Raw genomic sequence first — 18,752 nt, 5'->3', positions numbered from 1 at the left:
GGAATGGAAGGAGGCAATGGTTGGAGGAGGGTATAGGGGGATGAATTAAAGGAAAATTAAGACTGAGAAGCGCATGGTTTTTGTTTTTTAAAGATGCAAAGGCTTGCAATCAGCCAAAGTATAGAGCCCAACTTCTAGGAGACTGCGATCTACTTGCGGATTTATAAACTGGAGGTGATCTACCCCCGTTATATTGGTGTTCAGGTCAGAGTTGTTTTTAGAGAGAGGAAATATCCCATTTTTGAGGTTAAAGTAAAAGTTCCTGACCTTTTTTTTATAATGAGGAAATGCTGCTAAAACTCCGTTCTTCATTCCACGAAGGGGAGAGGGGGCGGGGCCGGGTGCTCAAAGACAAAAGAAATGGAAAAGGAGATAGCGATCAAATCCAGCCTCGCATTCATGCAGCCGTCGGGAGAGGCAGGGGCTGCAGCCGAGTGCTGCTTCACAAACAAACGGGGGAAAGTGCTTAGAACCCAGAGAATCCAGCTGAAAAACACGAAGCAGCAACAGCAATTGCACACACACCATCCCAAGCCAGCACAGTAACCAAGTCCCAAAAGCAAGAAAGGACTCAGCAAACACTGCTGCGGCCGGCGTTGCTGCTGCTGACTCGGGGAGCTCAGTGATCTCTTCCGCACAGCGCCTATCACTATGGCTTATTTTCGGGGTACGGTTTATATTTCTCAAATGCTTAGAAATGCTGCTATGGCTTATTTTATGACTACGCCTTAAAAAGGGGGAAACACGGTATCTGCAGGAAATTAGAGATGGACCCTGCAGGAAACTAGAGATGGACTATGGACCATGGAGCAGTGGCAGTTGAAGTTGAAGTATGAAGTTGAAGTATGAAGACTAGTCTAGACCTGGAACATGAAGTTGAAGTATGAAGTATGAAGTTGAAGTTTATGAAGTATGAAGTATGAAGTTGAAGTATGAAGTTGAAGTATGAAGACTAGTCTAGACCTGGAACATGAAGTTGAAGTATGAAGTTGAAGTTGAAGTTTATGAAGTATGAAGTATGAAGTTGAAGTATGAAGTTGAAGTATGAAGACTAGTCTAGACCTGGAACATGAAGTTGAAGTATGAAGTTGAAGTTGAAGTTTATGAAGTATGAAGTATGAAGTTGAAGTATGAAGTTGAAGTATGAAGACTAGTCTAGACCTGGAACATGAAGTTGAAGTATGAAGTTGAAGTTGAAGTTTATGAAGTATGAAGTATGAAGTTGAAGTATGAAGTTGAAGTATGAAGACTAGTCTAGACCTGGAACATGAATGAGGTGACAGAATACTGAAGTTGATAGTACCACCCCAGATTGCAGGTGGTGATTCCATCTATAATGCTCCCCAGGCTAAAACATTTCTTGGCCCTATTCAGGAATTCATTTCCCTCATGTGATGGGAGCATGAGAGCAGGGAACTGTTGGCAAGCCCCACACTCTTTCAGCATAGTGATTCTGCCTTTCAACTTTCCACAAACTGAATGTCACCTGGAGCACAGAACCTCCTCTCCTTGTAGCAGACTCTTTCCGTAATTAACAACCCTGATACTTTTCAGCACATGAGAGAAATGAGTGCCTAAACAGGGCTCCCATATGTAAAAAGCTAGCATATAAGGGGAAAAGCTTCTAACCCCCTCCTTCCTGTTCAAGATCTCCACTTGCAATTGGTTTTTTAAAAACCAGGAATACAGAAGAGCATTGAAAATGTGAACCTACTGTCTGTTACATTTCATTCTACTACCTTTCTGCTGCCTGTATCAACTACAGTGGTACCTCAGTTTACAAACATAATCCATTTCGGAAGTCCGTTCTTAAACTGAAACTTCTTAAACCGAGGTGCGCTTTCCCTAATGAGGCCTCCCGCTGCCGGTGCCCTTCCACCATTCGGATTCTGTTCTTAGACCGAGGTAAAGTTTGCAAACTGGGACATTATTTCCGGGTTTGCAAAGTTTGTAAACCGAATCGTTCTTAAAAAGGACTGTTCTTAAATCGAAATACCACTGTATTCTTGAGAAAAAAAGCACATACAAAATGTGTATTTTAGGGGAAAGTGCATATAAAAATATGTACCATTTAAATCTAATATTTTATAGGTGGTTGAAGGGATGCAAAACTGACTTAAAATGGAAACAAGCTGATTCATCCATCCCTGCTTAAAAGTGCAATCCTGTTACATATCCTTGCAGAAGCAAAATACCTTTGAGATCAACAGGGATTATTTCCAGGTAAGTAGGCAAAAGATTGTAGCTTCAGGACTGTTTCCAACGATAGTCCAACTCAGAGCAGACCCATTGAAGCCAATGGACATAAGGTAACCTTAGACCATTTTTTTTCAATGGGTCCACTGCAATTCTACTACCCACTGCATCTTTTGGTACTGGTGTGCTTTGGCCTCAGATTAGGGCACACAGCAATTAAGGGCTGACTAAATGCTTTAACTTTGCCCAAAGCCTTTTGTACTGTACTACCATGACACAAATTCCACCTGCCTGTTGTCTCAATAGTGGCTATAGTGTATGTCCTTACTTTAAAATACCTGTGTGTTTTTTTCTCATACAGGGCTAGAATATCACATTCAGATGTGCCAGTACAATACTTGCAGGGAATTTTTCAAATGGATTAACAGCCATGCGGGTTGGCAACTGTGACACAGAATTTATAGCCATTGTAGTGCCCTCTAGATGTTGTACTATAACTCCCATTATCCCCGACCATTGGCTACACTGGCTGGGTCTCATGAGAGACACAGTACATCATCTAGAGAGCACCTAGTCCTGCCTTACACAGAACACTCATTAGTTTAACTGTTGGAGATGGATACATACAAGCAAATAACTTCATATTTGTATTCTTCTAATAAAGGTAAAGGGACCCCTGACCATTAGGTCCAGTCGTGACCGACTCTGGGGTTGCGCGCTCATCTCGCATTATTGGCCGAGGGAGCCGGCGTACAGCTTCCAGATCATGTGGCCAGCATGACAAAGCCGCTTCTGGCAAACCAGAGCAGCACGTGGAAACGCCGTTTACCTTCCCGCTGTAGCGGTTCCTATTTATCTACTTGCATTTTGACGTGCTTTCGAACTGCTAGGTTGGCAGGAGCTGGGACCGAGCAACGGGAGCTCACCCCGTCACAGGGATTCGAACCGCCGACCTTCTGATCAGCAAGCCCTAGGCTCAGTGGTTTAACCACAGTGCCACCTGGGTCCCTATTCTTCTAATAGGTACCATTTAAAAAGATTTGTTGGGAGATATTGTCATCTTTCTAACACACATTTTGTCATATATATGTAAAATCTAAGTATTTTTGTGCATATATTGATTACATGCATACACCCCTCCATCATATTACTCGGAAAACTTCTGGAAGGCACATTTTGAATGTGTGATCCATTCCTAGAGGGTTTGTTTTTTTTGTAAAGCTGTTTCATATTATTTGATTAATGGCTGAAAATTGGAATACAAAGATAAAGGGAACTTTGAAATTCATACCTTGGAGTATTAAACTATACTTTGGAGTAGATGTAAATGTCAGAGAGAGAAAAAGATCTAATGAACTCTTTATTGGCAAAATATAGCTCTGCATCTGCACTGAATTTAACTTTTTTTTTGCAAAGCATATGATTTCAGTCTTAAAATAACTATTGAGAAGTTTTCTTACTATTGTTATGAGTTTGGGGAGTTAAACTGGATGCCAGGCTGGGCTCCTCTAATCCCTGAATCCAGCAAGTGTTACAATTTAATCAAGGCTTCTAATTCTTGGAATAGCCAGGCTAGCCTCCTGGTGATGGTGAAAGCCTGGGTAATGAGCCATTAAGGGGGATTAAGGGGCTTAGTGTGAGACAGCAAATGGGTGGGGGCCCCTTCCCCAACAGATAAAGCCAGATTTTGGAGTTTTAGAGACTGATGTGACCTAGACATAAAGCAGCAAGCTAGAGAGTGTGTCTGAGCAATGTTTGATTTCTGTTTGAATCCAGGGCTATGGCTATGGGACAAACAAGACCATTTTGAGGTGTTAGTGCTGTGAGCCCCTCCACTGTAGGTTCAAGTTGTATATATGTATAAATAAGTCATGGAACATAAAGATACCAGTCTCCGCTGTGCTGTCTTTGCAAAAACAAACACGAACTCTGGATAAACGCCTGAAACCCTGGAATCTTGCATCACTCAGAGATTGGGGTGATGTGCAACACTATATTGACCCTCGTCTATTACTTACAATTAAATGCCTTTGTTTAAGAATCACTTTGGCAATGTAGAAGTTGCAGAAATGTCTTTGGCAATGTAGAAGTTACTTACAATTAAATGCCTTTGTTTAAGAATCACTTTGGCAATGTAGAAGTTGCAGAAACTGGTAGTGAATACAACCAGAAGTGATGACTATTACTTCATAAAACTATTTTCCTTTTAGGACCCCAAGTTTTATTCCCCCCCCCAAAAAAAATCTCTTCCCTGCCACAATAATGGCTTCAGGATTTAAATCCTGTGCTGTTATTGTGACTTCAAAGCTTTAGAAAACTGCAGTTGAATGAAGCAGTTCATCTGTCATTATTCAAATAAGAAGCAATTATGATGAAATAAAGATAGAATTCCATGGAGAAATGCCCCAATCAATTTTCACTTATATTTAACAGGAAACATAAAATGATGCATAGAAGAGTACATTTAAGTTAGTTTTTTTTTAAAAAAAACATGCTATGAATGTAAAAAATAGGAATTGCTGATCTTTATCAAGTTCATCGTACAACTGCAGGAGCCATATAAATAGATTTCACAAATATTGACAAAAAGATAGCTTTGAAGGGAGCAATTTTCACATTAGGTGTGGAAACAAAACAATTTCTATATTCTAGATTTGTTTGGATTGTCCATTCCCATGAGGACTACTTCAGATACCACAATTTTCTGATATCTAGATAAGCTATGGGCAGGAGAAGGCAAGTTTCCTGTGAAACATGGCATGGGTATTTCCCCCCAAAATGGTTTCCTGAGTGGGGCACTTGTGGCACAAACGTATCTGTACTGCAGTTCACCTATCATGCTAGATCTATTAATGCAGATTGTGAATGCAAAGAAAACTGCTTGCCAAGCAGCACAAGGGTTGCTTTTAAATGATAATTGATAACAGGCAAAGTGCGGCTTTTCTTTTCTAAGTTAGCGAAGCACTAACCTGACTTTGTTTGATTGGGTCTCAATATTCTAATACAATATGATGTAGGTAGTGATGAAGGAAATGGGAACAGGCAGAAAAAGTTTGTCACCATGCCTGAAAACTTGGTTGTAGATGATTTTACAACATTCCTATATTTATTTATTTCATAAGATTTATATACCACTTGATTGTAAAAAAAATTAAACGGTTATCCATTATTCCTGTTCTTTTTTTCCCCACTCAAGTGTTCGATTTTTCTTTTTCGTCATGAAAGTATTATTTCAATGATATTTAAATGTGTTGCTTGTGATAGAGGTATGAAAATGTATGTTTTATTTGACTCGAACAGGTTGTTGTTCTTGTGATTCCAGTTATCGTAACACAAAGCTTTAGAAATGAAAGCCTGAAACATTTATTTTCTGTGCTGTAGCTCTTCTGGGATATCTACTCTCAGCAAATAATATGTAAAATGCTGACACCTAATGTTAAGTTTGAGTATTATTCTTGAGATGCATTTTCTAACAATTTTAGGAATAAAAATGCTGTTCTGCAGCTGGTAGAAAATAACAAAAAAACAAAAACAAAAAACAGGCCCATGGCTGACATCAAAGTATCACTTTGGGAAGCTCTCTTGCATCATCTTCCAGTCAGTGGTAGGTACACATTCAAGGTGAGCACAACACTTGAAGCATAAAGTATGTTTCAGCTATTTTTTTTTTTGCATCCCCAAGAACCTATATACAATTCCTGATGCCTCAGCATTAAATAATCCCAGGAAACAGAGATGAGAAAGACTTCTGCCCATCACAATTGTATTGGACCATGTGAACTACTGGTCTGAGCTAGCAGCTCATATATTCCAGGAAAATGGCAGTGTTGAGATATGAAGGCATCACTTGACAAAGCAAGAAAACTGTCCCGTTCTTCTCTCTCAGGCTTCTTCAAGATGGGGAAGTCCAGTTCTGACATAGATTCCACAGAGTAGCAGAACCGGTCCCAGACTCCCAGTGAATTTATATGGCAAATGTGTACACACAAAAAGTTCTGTGCATATAGTGTCAGCACTCAAGTCTGCAGCAGGTCTTTAACTAGTGACTGGAGGACTGTCAGACACAGGATACCCTGTGTAACAGCCCCTGCACAAAGGAGAAAACTACAGGGAAATCAGTCAAGGAAACATGGTGAGAGTGAGTCAGGTAGTGCCCATTGACCCCTTATGAACAATTTTTCTTCATTTATATCCTTGTCCAGCAATTGTGCTTCTCCGAGCCACTGCTGATACCACCTGTCCCAAAGGTTCACTTAGCTTGTACTAGAAACTGAACCCTCTGGAATCAATTACTAGCTGAAATTAAACAATTACTTAGTGTCTTGATATTTAGGTGGCTGCTGAAGACACTCTCTCTCTCTGTTTGTTTGTTTAAACAAAATATAAAAATTTCTTCCAGCAGCACCTTAAAGACCAACTAAGTTTTTGTTTTGGTATGAGCTTTCGTGTGCATGCACACCACTTCTTCTTTGTTTGTGTCTGTGTGTGCGGGGATGTGTGTGTGTGTACGCTTTCCCTGGTTACTCAGTTTTTTTGAAATTTTACTTGTAGACCTATATAAATGCTTTTATTGTGTTTTAGAGTCTAATCTCTTGTATTTTATCTTACTGTACTGTACACTGTTTCTGGGGTGTATGGGGTGTTAGGGGAGGGGTAGTACTTCTGGTGAAGGATCCATCATGATCCTTCTGGGCTAGTTTGTCCACCTTTGGTCCTCACCCTGCACTCAGCTCTCACCTGTGGACCCTAGAAGCTGTTACACTGACTGGCTGGCTAAACCAGGTGAGGGTAACTGATGGGTCTCAAACCCTTGGTGAATTAGGGACTTCCCCTGCATACGAATCTGGCGGATTGAGCAGATGAGGCCAGTAGTGGGATAAATGGTAAAGGAGGTGGTTACAGTGCATGTTGCAGACGGAAATGTGGGCAGATGGGGCTCACCAACTACTGAAGGTAGCCCGTCTAGGAGAATTAAAACCCTGATCCTAAACCTCTGCTGCCTTGCAGCTATACTCATTTGTGAGGAAGGCTTCAGGAGTAAGGTAGGTAAAAGTAAGGTAAAGGACCCTTGGATAGTCCAGTCAGAGCCGACCATGGGGTGCAGCGCTCATCTCACTTCAGGCTGAGGGAGCCAGCATTTGTCTACAGACAACTTTCCGCTTCTGCCGCAACAGAACACCATGACAGAAGCCAGAGCACATGTAAACAGCGTTTACCTTCCCGCCGCAGCAGGTACCTATTTATCCACTTGCACTGGCATGCTTTCTAATTGCTAGGTTGACAGAAGCTGGGACAGAGCAATGGGCGCTCACCCCATCCTACAGATTTGAACCACCGACCTTCCTATCAGCAAGCCCAAGAGGCTCAGTGGTTTACACCACAGTGCCACCCGCATCCCTGCTTCAGGAGTAAACCCCAAGGAAAAATTTGTACCCGCTGCTTTGTGGGACATCTTCAGGAGAATAAAAGGCTAAGGAGTTACACAAATCCAGACTGGACTCCCTAAGACGGTTGGGTGGTATCTTGTACACTTCCTTCTGGCAACTCCCGCAGCCAAGCTGGTGCCAAATTTATTGTTATGCTTTCCTGTGGACGACATCAGCAAGGCCGAGGGGTGGGTGGGTCTTGTTGTCTGAGCAGCCCAGGACCTCCAAACACACTGTCCAGGCTTGTGTCCAGGAGGGGTCAGTTTGGTGCTGCTAACGCAGCAAAAACAATACAGAAGGCAGCCGTTATTGTTATTCTCCATCGGTTTGACTTTACTACCTGCTGTAACTAAAAATGCAAATTTCCAGAGTTACAATTCTGCCCAAAAAAGTTTTACTTTTTAAAAGTTACTCTTTAAAGTCCTCATTTTCCTCATTATTTAATAAGTGGCATATATGGAATGTTATACAGCAGAGTAAGTTATCATAGGCTTCCTGGGGCTTATTCACACATGATATCAGCAGTACACTGAAAATGTTGTAAGAATACCCATGACAATTAAGTATTTGCAGAGAGCTGTATTATACAAATACATCCATTCAGAACATGCTATAGCATCATGGCTGAAATCAAACACAAACCCAGATAATTTTGATGAATATCCAGTAAATGTTCAGAAAAAAACTTATAAAAAGAACTAAAGGATCACCAGCTATCTAGATACCACGTCACCAAGACTTACCAAAACTGTATTCTCCACCTTTCCTTTGTCTTCACACTCAACTCATTTTGCCATATTTCTCTCATACTTTATAGATTATAGTTCCCCATATCCAACATATGGGGGCAGGGGACGACCCCTGAAGTACAAGATTAATGCAAAGTTTGTTACAGTGGGATTAAGTGAGTTTGGTGCAATAGACACTGATGGTTGGTGTGCAAAATGTTGGTCTCTTGCTGCTCCTTACACATTCAGACAGCATAATGTCTAAATATTTTTCAGATGGCCCAGTGATTAGACTGATACGGTGGTGGATTACAGTGACAGTTTACTAAGCAGCATACATTTCCCTCAATCACACCACATCTGGTGCACTTACAAGATAAGCCCATGATTCTACACTGAATTAGGAGTCAAGCCCCACTTGCTTAATGGAAGTGTTTCACAATCACTGAGCATGTTGAAAAACAAAACAGTGTGATGCCTTAGCATTCCAGAAGATTGGCATTCTTTTAAAACCAATGTCAGAGGTATGATGTCAACACACATACCCTGATGACCGCAAGAGCCCAAACAGATATAGATCAGGATCCCCCTGGATCTGTTCTTCTAGAGAAGCAGGCTTCTGGGCCATTATCTTGCCTGGGTATCCAGGGGAGCTGTTAATCCTTCAATAAATGGCTGTAAGTGAGCAAAGCAACTCAGCAGAAGGTTTGTGAGAAACAAAAAAGAAATTTAAACAAAAGTTGAGATGTCTAAAACTTAAGTCATTCGTGAATTCTTAAATTCTACTTAGATGTTCATGAATACAATTTCAGCACAAATTAAAATTCCCTTTAATAGAAATTGTGCTTAAAATCCAATGCAGGTTATATCCACAGAGTTGTATATGGTGCCTTATTCCACACAGTGACATTAGACAAAGATTAGGTTTGCAGCTGTCTTTCCGTTTTGTCTGTCAGAAGTAAACCAGAATTATCTAAATGAAGAAAGTATCTAGAATGCTAAAGACTACCCCTATTAAAATACATAAAGCATATTAATTTATGGAGCCCAAATAAGTAGAAATAATGAGTTTTAATAAAAAGTGTATCTATTGTAAATAACTATCCAAGCAAAACTAATCTTTTGGGGCAAATGGGTGGAATACATATAACAGAAACAAACAAACAAAAATTGCTCAGAAGCATTGATGCATCTTAGTAACAGATTAAAAAGTATAGCTGCACCGTCAGTAAGATCAGGAAAGTGCTGCAGTGTCTGTTCTTTGCTTTACAGATGCCATTGCAGATCCCAGGATTTCAATAAATCTGTGCACGTCATGGAAAGAATTGTAGAGAGGAACTGGGGCAACACGGAGAGCATTGGGTTCCCGAATGTCACACTGCAAAACAGTCAATAAACATCTAGCAAATTAATATAGTTGCATATTTGTTTGCCAAACTCCAAATGCAGCAAAGCTAACATAAAGTTTGTGCTCCTGTTATAATGCTGGTCAAATGCAATGCTTCCTCCCATTTCTGGCCCATATAAGCTGAGAAAAGAGGGGGAAGATGGAGAGCTAGGGTCCTTGGTATTGATTTTTCCATGGTATATTTTACAGTGCAATTCTATATGTGTTTACTCAAAGAAGTAAGTCTCATGTTTAATGTGGCTTGCTGCTATGTAACTATGTGTAGGGTTGGGCTGTTAAAATCACGAGAAGCCTTTTTTTAGAAGGGAAGGTGGATACTAATTCATGTTTTGTCATTCCAAGCTGAAAAACCAGGGGGACAATGGGAAGAGAAATTAATAAAAATCAGTTATTATGTGATATTCAGAAACTAGTTGCTATATGCATCAGAATGTTTTCAGAGACCTCTGAGCTCTGGCATAGTCACACCCTGTGCCAGAGGACACGGACCAATGCAGAAATAAAGGAATAAGAAATCCCATTGCTTTAGGAGCTCAGATTGTCATTTCCTACACAGGGAAGGTGTAGGAAACTAACAGTCATGTTTCAGTGTATAATCAGTTAATACTGATTTTCAGGATTGGTTTCTTAAAAGAAAAAGGAATTGCGGTGGTGGCCCCAAAAGACCTGCTGTTCTAGAATGTCGGTGCTCTGGGATTCTGAGAATTCTTGTGAGGAAAAGGGTTTGTGGGTGGGAAATATAGTGGCAGGGGAAAGTAAGACTGATAAAGTAGGTCAGGTCAGGGAAGTTGCCTCTGACTTTGTGCATTGCATTATCTTACAAATAAGTAATAGCTGAGAGACTCTCATGGCAGCATATTATTGAAACACATAGGCACATACTGCCATTTCAAATGATACATTAAGAAGCCATTTCTAGCAGATTGTAAAAACATCTCACTTTTGTTTTGTCAGTGGCTAAAAAGATATGAGGAAGGTGACATGCAGACTCCTTCACAGTTTAGTTTCCCCTTCCATAGCAGCACACTACTCCTCTTAATCTTAATGCTGTGGATTTGCTTCAGATCTTTTTCTCCAACTAGGCCCTTCTTGCCTCAGTTTTCCATTTCCTCTTTCTTCTACTCTCAACTCTCAACTACACTCTCTTCTAACTACTTAGCCCATTACTCACTCTTCTGCATTCTACCTTCTGCCTCCTCACCTCTACAGTTCCTGTTTGGGACCTCTCCCCAGTCTTTAATCTATTCCTGTGCAAGATTTTAATCCCAGCCCAACTGGCAACTTTCTGTTCTCTTCCAGAAGCTGAACTGCGAACTGTTTAGTTCTGTGAGCATTCTGAGCCATCACACCAGCTCAGTTAATCAGTGCCACTACTGCAAGTCCAATACAATATAGACAGCTTGACAGCTTCAAAAGTGATTTGAATTAAGCCTTAAAATGCTCAATATAGTCAAGTGGTAACTTTTCTTGCATGCATGCATTTATTTTTGCTGGGGAAGTCTACAATAAAGGTATCACCTTATATTTTTTATTTTGTTTGTTCCCCAGGGCAAACATAATACCACCACCATAAACCAATTTATGTGTTTTGAAGAAGCATATCAGTATTCTGATTCCCCCTCTTTCTCCTGACCTAAGCAGCGGTGAATAGAAGCAATTCTAGAATTATTACACAGCCCACTATCTTTATTAAATAAAGCAATGTGAAGCCTCGGTTACTTACAGCGACACCTCTTTTTTCCAACTCTTTAAAAACATCCTTAATTGGAACTGAGAAGACCAGTGTGAGCTGGCATCCTCTTTCTTCAATTTGGGAAGGTGTGATTATTCTTACAAAGGGCTGCTCAGGGTCATTTGTATCTTCACTATAGTAATGCTTTATCAAATATTCCAAGTAACCAGTCAGAAGAATGGATTTCCTTCTCAGGAGTTTCATTGTAGTTTGACCAAATACCTATATTTAAAATAAAAACAGACAACTTCACCATTGCAGCAAAACAAAGAGAGCCCAGACAAATATAAATGGCATCCTTCTCTACAAAGCCTATATCCTACGATCTACTTTAGTTTTGCAAAAAGTGACTTTTGAGTATTGTAAGATAGTTTATATAAAAAAGCCAGTCATTTTAATGAAAGTAGATATATCTGCACCTGAGCACAAGAGCACTCATAAGGTTGGGAAGAACATTTGTGAACATACGGTAGCTGTATGAATGCTGTCGTGAGTTTCATTCTCAAGCTATCCACAATATGCAGATGCTGTGCTCAGGAGAAAAATGTTTTCTCTCAGTAATCCTTATAAGAGCAATGCAAACTAGGTCAGAAATGTTATCCTCATAGTACAGCTCATATTTAAAGTCCCTTCTTCTGGTCACCGTTTTGGCTGATGCGAGGTGGGTAATGACTGGTGATAGCAGCTTCTTGGTGGTGGTATCCTAGGGAGATTTTCCTGGTTTTAAGTCTGTTCTATTTTTTGGCACCAAGTAAATATCGTTTCATTATCATCTAATGAAACTGTTGTTTCAATCTGATTGCTGTAGTTCCAAGGAAGAACAGACTCATCCCTAGAAAGGAACGACTAGGGATGGGAGAATATTTCAGTTCATGTTCTTCTCTGTTTCTTATTTTTCCAATCTTAAATTCAGTTCTACACATTCTCACATCACTCTGAATTTTTTCTTTAAATGTCATGAAAATTCACCAGCATTTTAGTGTGAATTTCTACCTAATATACTCAATGTAAGCAATTCTACATAGTATAAACATTTTCCAAAGCAGTTTCCCCAATCTAAGACATTTTCTCTTATTTTTATGCACACTTGCCTCTAGTATATGCATTTTTTGTATATACATTCCTTAGCTGAAAAACTGTGCTGCAAAATTTGGAGAAGTGTGAATTTCAAGGATGGCTGTGTTCCAGTTTGAATATTGTTTCAGAAAGCAATTAGGCAGGTTTGTCTTTAAATGTGAACTGAACTGAATTTCTCCCTCTTCCCTAGGAACAGCATAAGGTGATTGTTTTTTGGAACCTGAACCCTACACTGCTTGGAGGGTGGTCTTGAGAATAAGAATTCCACCAGTTTAATGGTACTGAGACTTGGGGATGCACAAGGGGGTAAAAATATTGTGTGCCTTTATGTAGAAGCTGTCTACGGTTGCAGAAACTTAGGGTTTCTTCCTGCGAGATTAGGCCATTTAAAGTCTATTCACTTGTGACTTTGCAAGGGGTGTGGGAATGCTGCCAGGAATAATGTCCCCATAACAAACATTCTCTCCTCGCAAAAGGCAGGAGATTGTCCTTGCTGTGCATTTACACTTACATTGCTTGGTATTTTCTTTAGAAGCTGTACCCTCTGTTTAATGCATCCCAGAGCAAGATGGGAAACAATTTTTGCAAGCCACCTCTTGCCAGATACACATTCTATTTCACTGTACTACAGCAATTAGCACAAGGGAATCCTGACTGTGCCAAAAGAGGAACACAGGCGTAAAAAGGCAAGTCCATAGAAACTGATGAGCTCTCATTGCCTTTGACCCCCTGCCGTGGGCTAAATGGCTGCTCCCCCTCCCCCTTATGAACAGCACCATCTGGGTCAGAGCGGAGAAGCATCTCTAAGGTCACATAAAGTTTACAAAAATACAAGAGATGTTTAAGGACAAACAAAACTAATTGCCAAACAGAAGAAAAAGTATTGCTGTGCCCCTTTGCAGTTTTTCAGAGCAGGAAAAGCAAACAGTAAAATTACTGATAATTCTTTGGCTTTATTTATTTAGGACTGATGATAGCATTTAGAAAATTATCCCCCCCCCCAGATGGATTCAGAATATCCCTAACAGACAACTAAAGGCTGCAATGAATACAAGTACGTTTTAAAAACTTTGAATGTTGCAGGTTACAGAAAGTTATAAAATATTATTTTACTAGACATTCTGTGCATGGAAATGACAATTGATAGAAGTCTCTCTTTTAAGCTCTGAGAACCCCCCCCCCCCCGGAACTCACATACGAGAAGGAAGTTGGCACAATAACGATTCCCTGTCTCAAACATTGTTCCAAGATACACTATCTATTTCAATTGTATCTGCTATTGGATGCACACTTTACTTCCTTGTAGAAACCCTGCAGATTCACAAGCCAAACCTTTATAACACTTTTAAATTTAGCATCTACCTTCATTTTGTTCTCCTGTGTATCAATTGATAAATCAAGCAAGGGAGCCAGAAGATCTTATTCTGCATTATGGGTGACTGCTAGATGTATGTCAATATACAAACATCTGTGGTCACATGCCTGGCCTTTTGGTATAGCCCAGGTAAGTCTGCTAAGCAATGAACAGAAAAGGAAATTTTATGAGATGAAGCGGTCTTACTTTGTAGCCATTATAAGAACGGGGGAAATGACTTACTGACTTGGCACCATGCGTGTAATAGTGTAAAAGATTCAAAATTAAGTGATGATCCAAGATATGGCTAGTTCAAATTAATATTTGTAAGTCAGCCCCATAAGGCTGAGATGAATATTTTGAAAGCCCATTCACAGCTGTGAAAGTTGGGACTGTTTTGGCTATTTTCCCTCCATTGGGCATAAAGTAACTATTTTCAGGAGAAAGGGACTTATTGTGAAAAGTGATGTTGGCAGCACACCCACCCATTTTCTTAACTCTAAACATACTGTACTGTACTTTTGTTGCCACTGAAAGCAATGACAATCCAGACAGCATATTCCCTGCTTGGGACAATGTACTAGGATACTGTTGGGGGAGAGGAGATGGTGACACCTACTACTGGCAGCAGCAGCAAAATTATTTTATAAAGCAAGAAGAGGGGAAGGGGCACTGCTACTATTTTTCCTAGAAAATCCCAATGCGCCAATCCCCCCATACTTCTGTATTTTCTTATTTCTCTTTGCCCACGGCCCCATCCTATTTTCACTGGAGGGGGGGGGACCCTTAAGAGACTTTCAGCTCACCACTAGCTGTATACAACACCTATCTGACCTCTTCATTTCTTGCCAAAAAAATAAAAATACACATGTGAACACACAAGTGCTGCTTTAGTATAAGTGATAACTAGCTGAAGACAGGTTCATTATTTAAAAAAAGAATTCATGGTGCTGGAACATACTTCAGCTTTGTTTTAAAATTAATGCCTGACTCTAGCATTCCATCCAGATGCTACTTCTGCTTTCTCCTCCTCCAAGCAAGTTATGTGGCACAAAATAATAATGATTATTATTATTATTTATTAATTATACCCCACCCATATGGCTGGGTTTCTCCAGCCACTCTGGGGAAGGAAAGGAGCGGCATTTTCTTTGACACCATGGTAGAGGCAGCAACCAGGCACGCATACCAGTGTTCTCTTCACTGGTATGCTATAAGCAGATGTTAAGGCTGGCAGTATATTCATAGCAGTGAGATCATCCTTTTTATATCACATTAGTCTTCAACCCCACTTTTTGTTTAACTGCTGTATGGAACATAATATAGGTTAATACTACAACAAATTGCTTCATTTGTTTGTACTTGATCTGTCATGAAAATGTAACTGCTCACCTCTAAACTAGCATGGAGGGCACACACCAATAAAATCGAAGGGTTTGATAGTCGAAATCCATTGATGCCAGGGCTCAGCTGCAATTCTGCAAGATGAACACATTCTATTAGATCCCTAGCTTTTGTTTGTTCCCAGAACCAAGAACCAATCACCCACAGGGCTTCCATCTTGTCAGAAAGTACTTTTGGTTTTGTTAGCCCTCATCCAGTGTACCAATGCATACAGACATACATACAATGCATACAGCATCGGCTTGGACCTGCATGCCCCCTCCCCCCCAAAAAAATTAGAGAAATATAGCTAAGCGTTATCAGCTTCACATATCGATGACACCAGGCTCCAAATCTCTATATAACTGCTCCCAACAGCTTCATATTGGAAGTTAAACTAGGTAGCTTTGGCAATGAAATGGTTCCCTATGGCAGAACTCCAGGGATTCATGGTATAATCATCTTATGCTCTCTGGATCCTGCCATAAGTAGGGGCAGAACTGTTGCAAAACACAGCCTCTCAACTCTTTCCCACAGAGACAGCTTAATAAAACTCCATAGTTCATTCTGTCAAAAACCTTTGAGTCCAACGTAAGTTTTTAATGAGTAGATGCAATACCATCTTCTTCTTCAGGGCAATATACAGTGGTGCCTCGCTTAACGAATGCCCTGCTTAACAAAATTTTCGCTTAATGAAAGGTTTTTTCTAGCGGAGGTTGCCTCGCTAGACGAATTCGTTTTCGTCTAGCGAATCACGGTTTCCCATAGGAATGCATTGAAATTCAATTAATGCGTTACTATGGGCAAAAAAAAATTCAAAAAAAAAATTCAATGCATTCCTATGGGATTCTCTAGACGAATTTTTTCGTTATAAGAAAAGACCCGTGGAACGAATTAAATTCGTCTAGCAAGGCACCACTGTACCCTTTTCCTTCACACCTGATCACACCCAGCTCGCCTTTATTAGGCAAGGTGAGCAAGTCAAGAAGGCCGACAGCTGCAACCACCTTGTTCACATTTTCAGGCCTCAAAAAATGAAACTAATCCCATAAAATGTGACCAGGTGGTGTGTTGGACACTTCATTTGTACCCGCCACCACTAGAACATTCAAGTTCTTGTGAAGACTAATGCTTTTATAATTCAAGTGCTTAGCAAACATGTCACAGCAATCTTCAGGGGGCGCCAACATCCCATTTATCAGGAGAGATGTTAACAAACCTCTCACCACTCAGGAAAACTATGCTGGACGGCTACTTGAGCGTGCGATAGAAGTAGCAAAATAAGCTTTCTTTGCCATCCCTGTTGCCATGAAACAGGCAGAAGTTTATGCTCTAGTACATGTTAAGTCGTTGGAATATATTATATATATAATCTGACATATTCTTGGCCTTCTCTATTTCTGGCCCAGGGATTTGTGGGACAAGGACTATTACAAAAGCCTTTCAACTCAGTAACTCACAACATAGCAAAATGATACAGCATCTTAAAAACATTCTAATATTGAGTCACCAGGCTGTAAAGTACAGCAACTCAATAAATGACATAAAACTTCGCTCTGCAAAGGCCTGTTAAATGAGAAGTAGGAAGGTGGCCTTCTTGGTCATTGCTTATTCTTCTTCTTAGGGTTGGGGAGAAAGAATCCGATTATACAATCTATATAAACCATAAAATAAATCCTTACATAAAACTGAATAAGAAATATACATACTGTTTTCCATGAGAAACCGGGTTTTGAACTCATGACCCCACCATCCTACCAGCCTAAAAAGAAGGTAAAGGGGTAATGGCACAGTTGGTGACACAATAAAAGTATCGTTGAATGAACAATATGCCCAGTGCCAACAGACACAGAAATGTACAGATGCTGATTCTAGTTCTAGTCTGGCCTGGATGAGAGCTTCAGGCCCTTGCAAAGCTCAGCTCAATGAAGATACAAGCATTGCAAATTCCTATTTTTTTCCCCTGTTCAGAATAAAATCCAAGCTGGAGGAGCATTCCTGACTAATGCTAGCCCATCTGTTGCCCCCCCCCTCCACAGACACACCACCCAAACTCCTGAAATGACAGCTCTGTGAGGTCAGGGAAAGTTTCCACTAGGACCTTATCCCGCAACAGGAACCATTTGCAACCAGAAATCATGGAGGCCCACTAATCAACTAATCAACAGCCATAAATGGCAACTTTCTGTCCAGAATTCTGCTGGCTGTGCAAAGCTGTCCGAGGCAGCCAAAGGATAGGGTGAGGCCTGCAAATGATGAGGCAGCATCTACAAAGATGGTTGAGGGGAATGCCCCCTCCCATAGTGAACCCTCTTGGTCCAAGGAACCTCTGCAGGGGGTGGACTTTCCAACCCAACTGGAGGATTTCAAGGCTGTAGCTTGTTTGTCTCAAATGCTTTATGTACAACCAGGAGAGAGCTCTCCTGACCACACAGGTTTGGGAGCAATTTCTGGCCTTTTCTACAGGTAAGAGGGCCCTCAGAAGGTGCAGTGAAGTAACATGAATCAATTAATGATATCAGTGCAACACAAGAGCCAGTCATGTTGTTGTCCTGCAATGACAGACACCGTATTCCATCCTGAGAATATATTCTAAGCAACTCCTGATTCAGTGGTTAGTCACACTGTGTGCCAGTGACTATTAGAATAAACTGTACCACATAACATGCTGATTTTTATAAAACTTTTGAATATTAATTTTGGGGGATAATAGATTCTTTACAATCCTCTCTAATCTATAATGGAATGTCATTATAGACAACAAAGTTGAGAAACATCACACTACTGCTTAGTATTATTATGGCCATTCAAATTTCTATTGAAACCACTAACAAAATAATAGCTTTTGGTTATGACACAACAAGGAATTGTCAAAATAAATATATAAAGCATCGTAAAATTAATGCCTGAGAGATTTTGTTCATGATGCTTTGAATCACATAAGGAGACATCAGCAATTGTTTTTACAGTTTCAAGCTACATTTTATATTTTACCATAAAACACAATGTTAGTACATATTCATGTTATTGCAACATTCCAACTAATTCAATTTTGCAGGTCTTGCATCATTTTAATAGGGCTCGTACAGGAAAAAAACCTAAAACTAAAACTAACTCAATGATCATGATGCTTCACAGAATGATGCTCTAAGCTAAGGTCAAAAACACCAGAGCAAATAAACACTCTCTCAGAATGTCTACATGGAGAACATTAGCCTAACCATATGACAAATAAGATTCAAATCTTGGGTGCTGACCATGTAGAGGTCACTACACAACCCTAATTTTTCCCTGTGGTAGTAGCTCTCCTGAGAGGGGAAATGGGACAAAATGCTGTTAATGAAGGCCTTTTCGGGTCTCTAAGCAATCTTTTCATAAAATTCCAAAGACTGATTAGTAGTCTTCAAATGGGCTTCAAATCTCTCTGCTGTACAATCAGCAAAATGAC

General features: G+C 40.2%; 1 protein-coding gene across 5 annotated transcripts in view; it reads right to left on the bottom strand.

Annotated features, from left to right (window-relative positions):
- Positions 1 to 7,301: 7,301 nt before the first annotated feature.
- Positions 7,302 to 18,752, bottom strand: part of KYNU (kynureninase) — a 93,607-nt gene continuing 82,156 nt past the window's right edge. For 2 of the 5 annotated variants that reach the window (XM_035130853.2, XM_035130843.2), the window contains exons 11-14: positions 17,014 to 17,066; positions 15,314 to 15,399; positions 11,482 to 11,712; positions 7,305 to 9,728 (exon numbers count right to left, since the gene is read on the bottom strand). In XM_035130853.2, coding sequence (XP_034986744.1) covers positions 9,585 to 9,728; positions 11,482 to 11,712; positions 15,314 to 15,399; positions 17,014 to 17,066 — 514 coding nt within the window. In that variant the 3' untranslated portion in view covers positions 7,305 to 9,584. Of the gene's footprint in view, positions 9,729 to 11,481; positions 11,713 to 15,313; positions 15,400 to 17,013; positions 17,067 to 18,752 lie in introns of all 5 variants that reach the window. The other 3 variants (XM_035130873.2, XM_060279553.1, XM_035130834.2) reach the window with 3 other exon arrangements.

The sequence above is a fragment of the Zootoca vivipara genome, chromosome 1 (assembly GCF_963506605.1).
Source record: "Zootoca vivipara chromosome 1, rZooViv1.1, whole genome shotgun sequence".
In the NCBI taxonomy this organism is placed as follows: domain Eukaryota; kingdom Metazoa; phylum Chordata; class Lepidosauria; order Squamata; family Lacertidae; genus Zootoca; species Zootoca vivipara.
The sequence above is the reverse complement of the archived record's forward strand: the minus strand, read 5'-3'. Positions and strand labels throughout refer to the sequence as shown.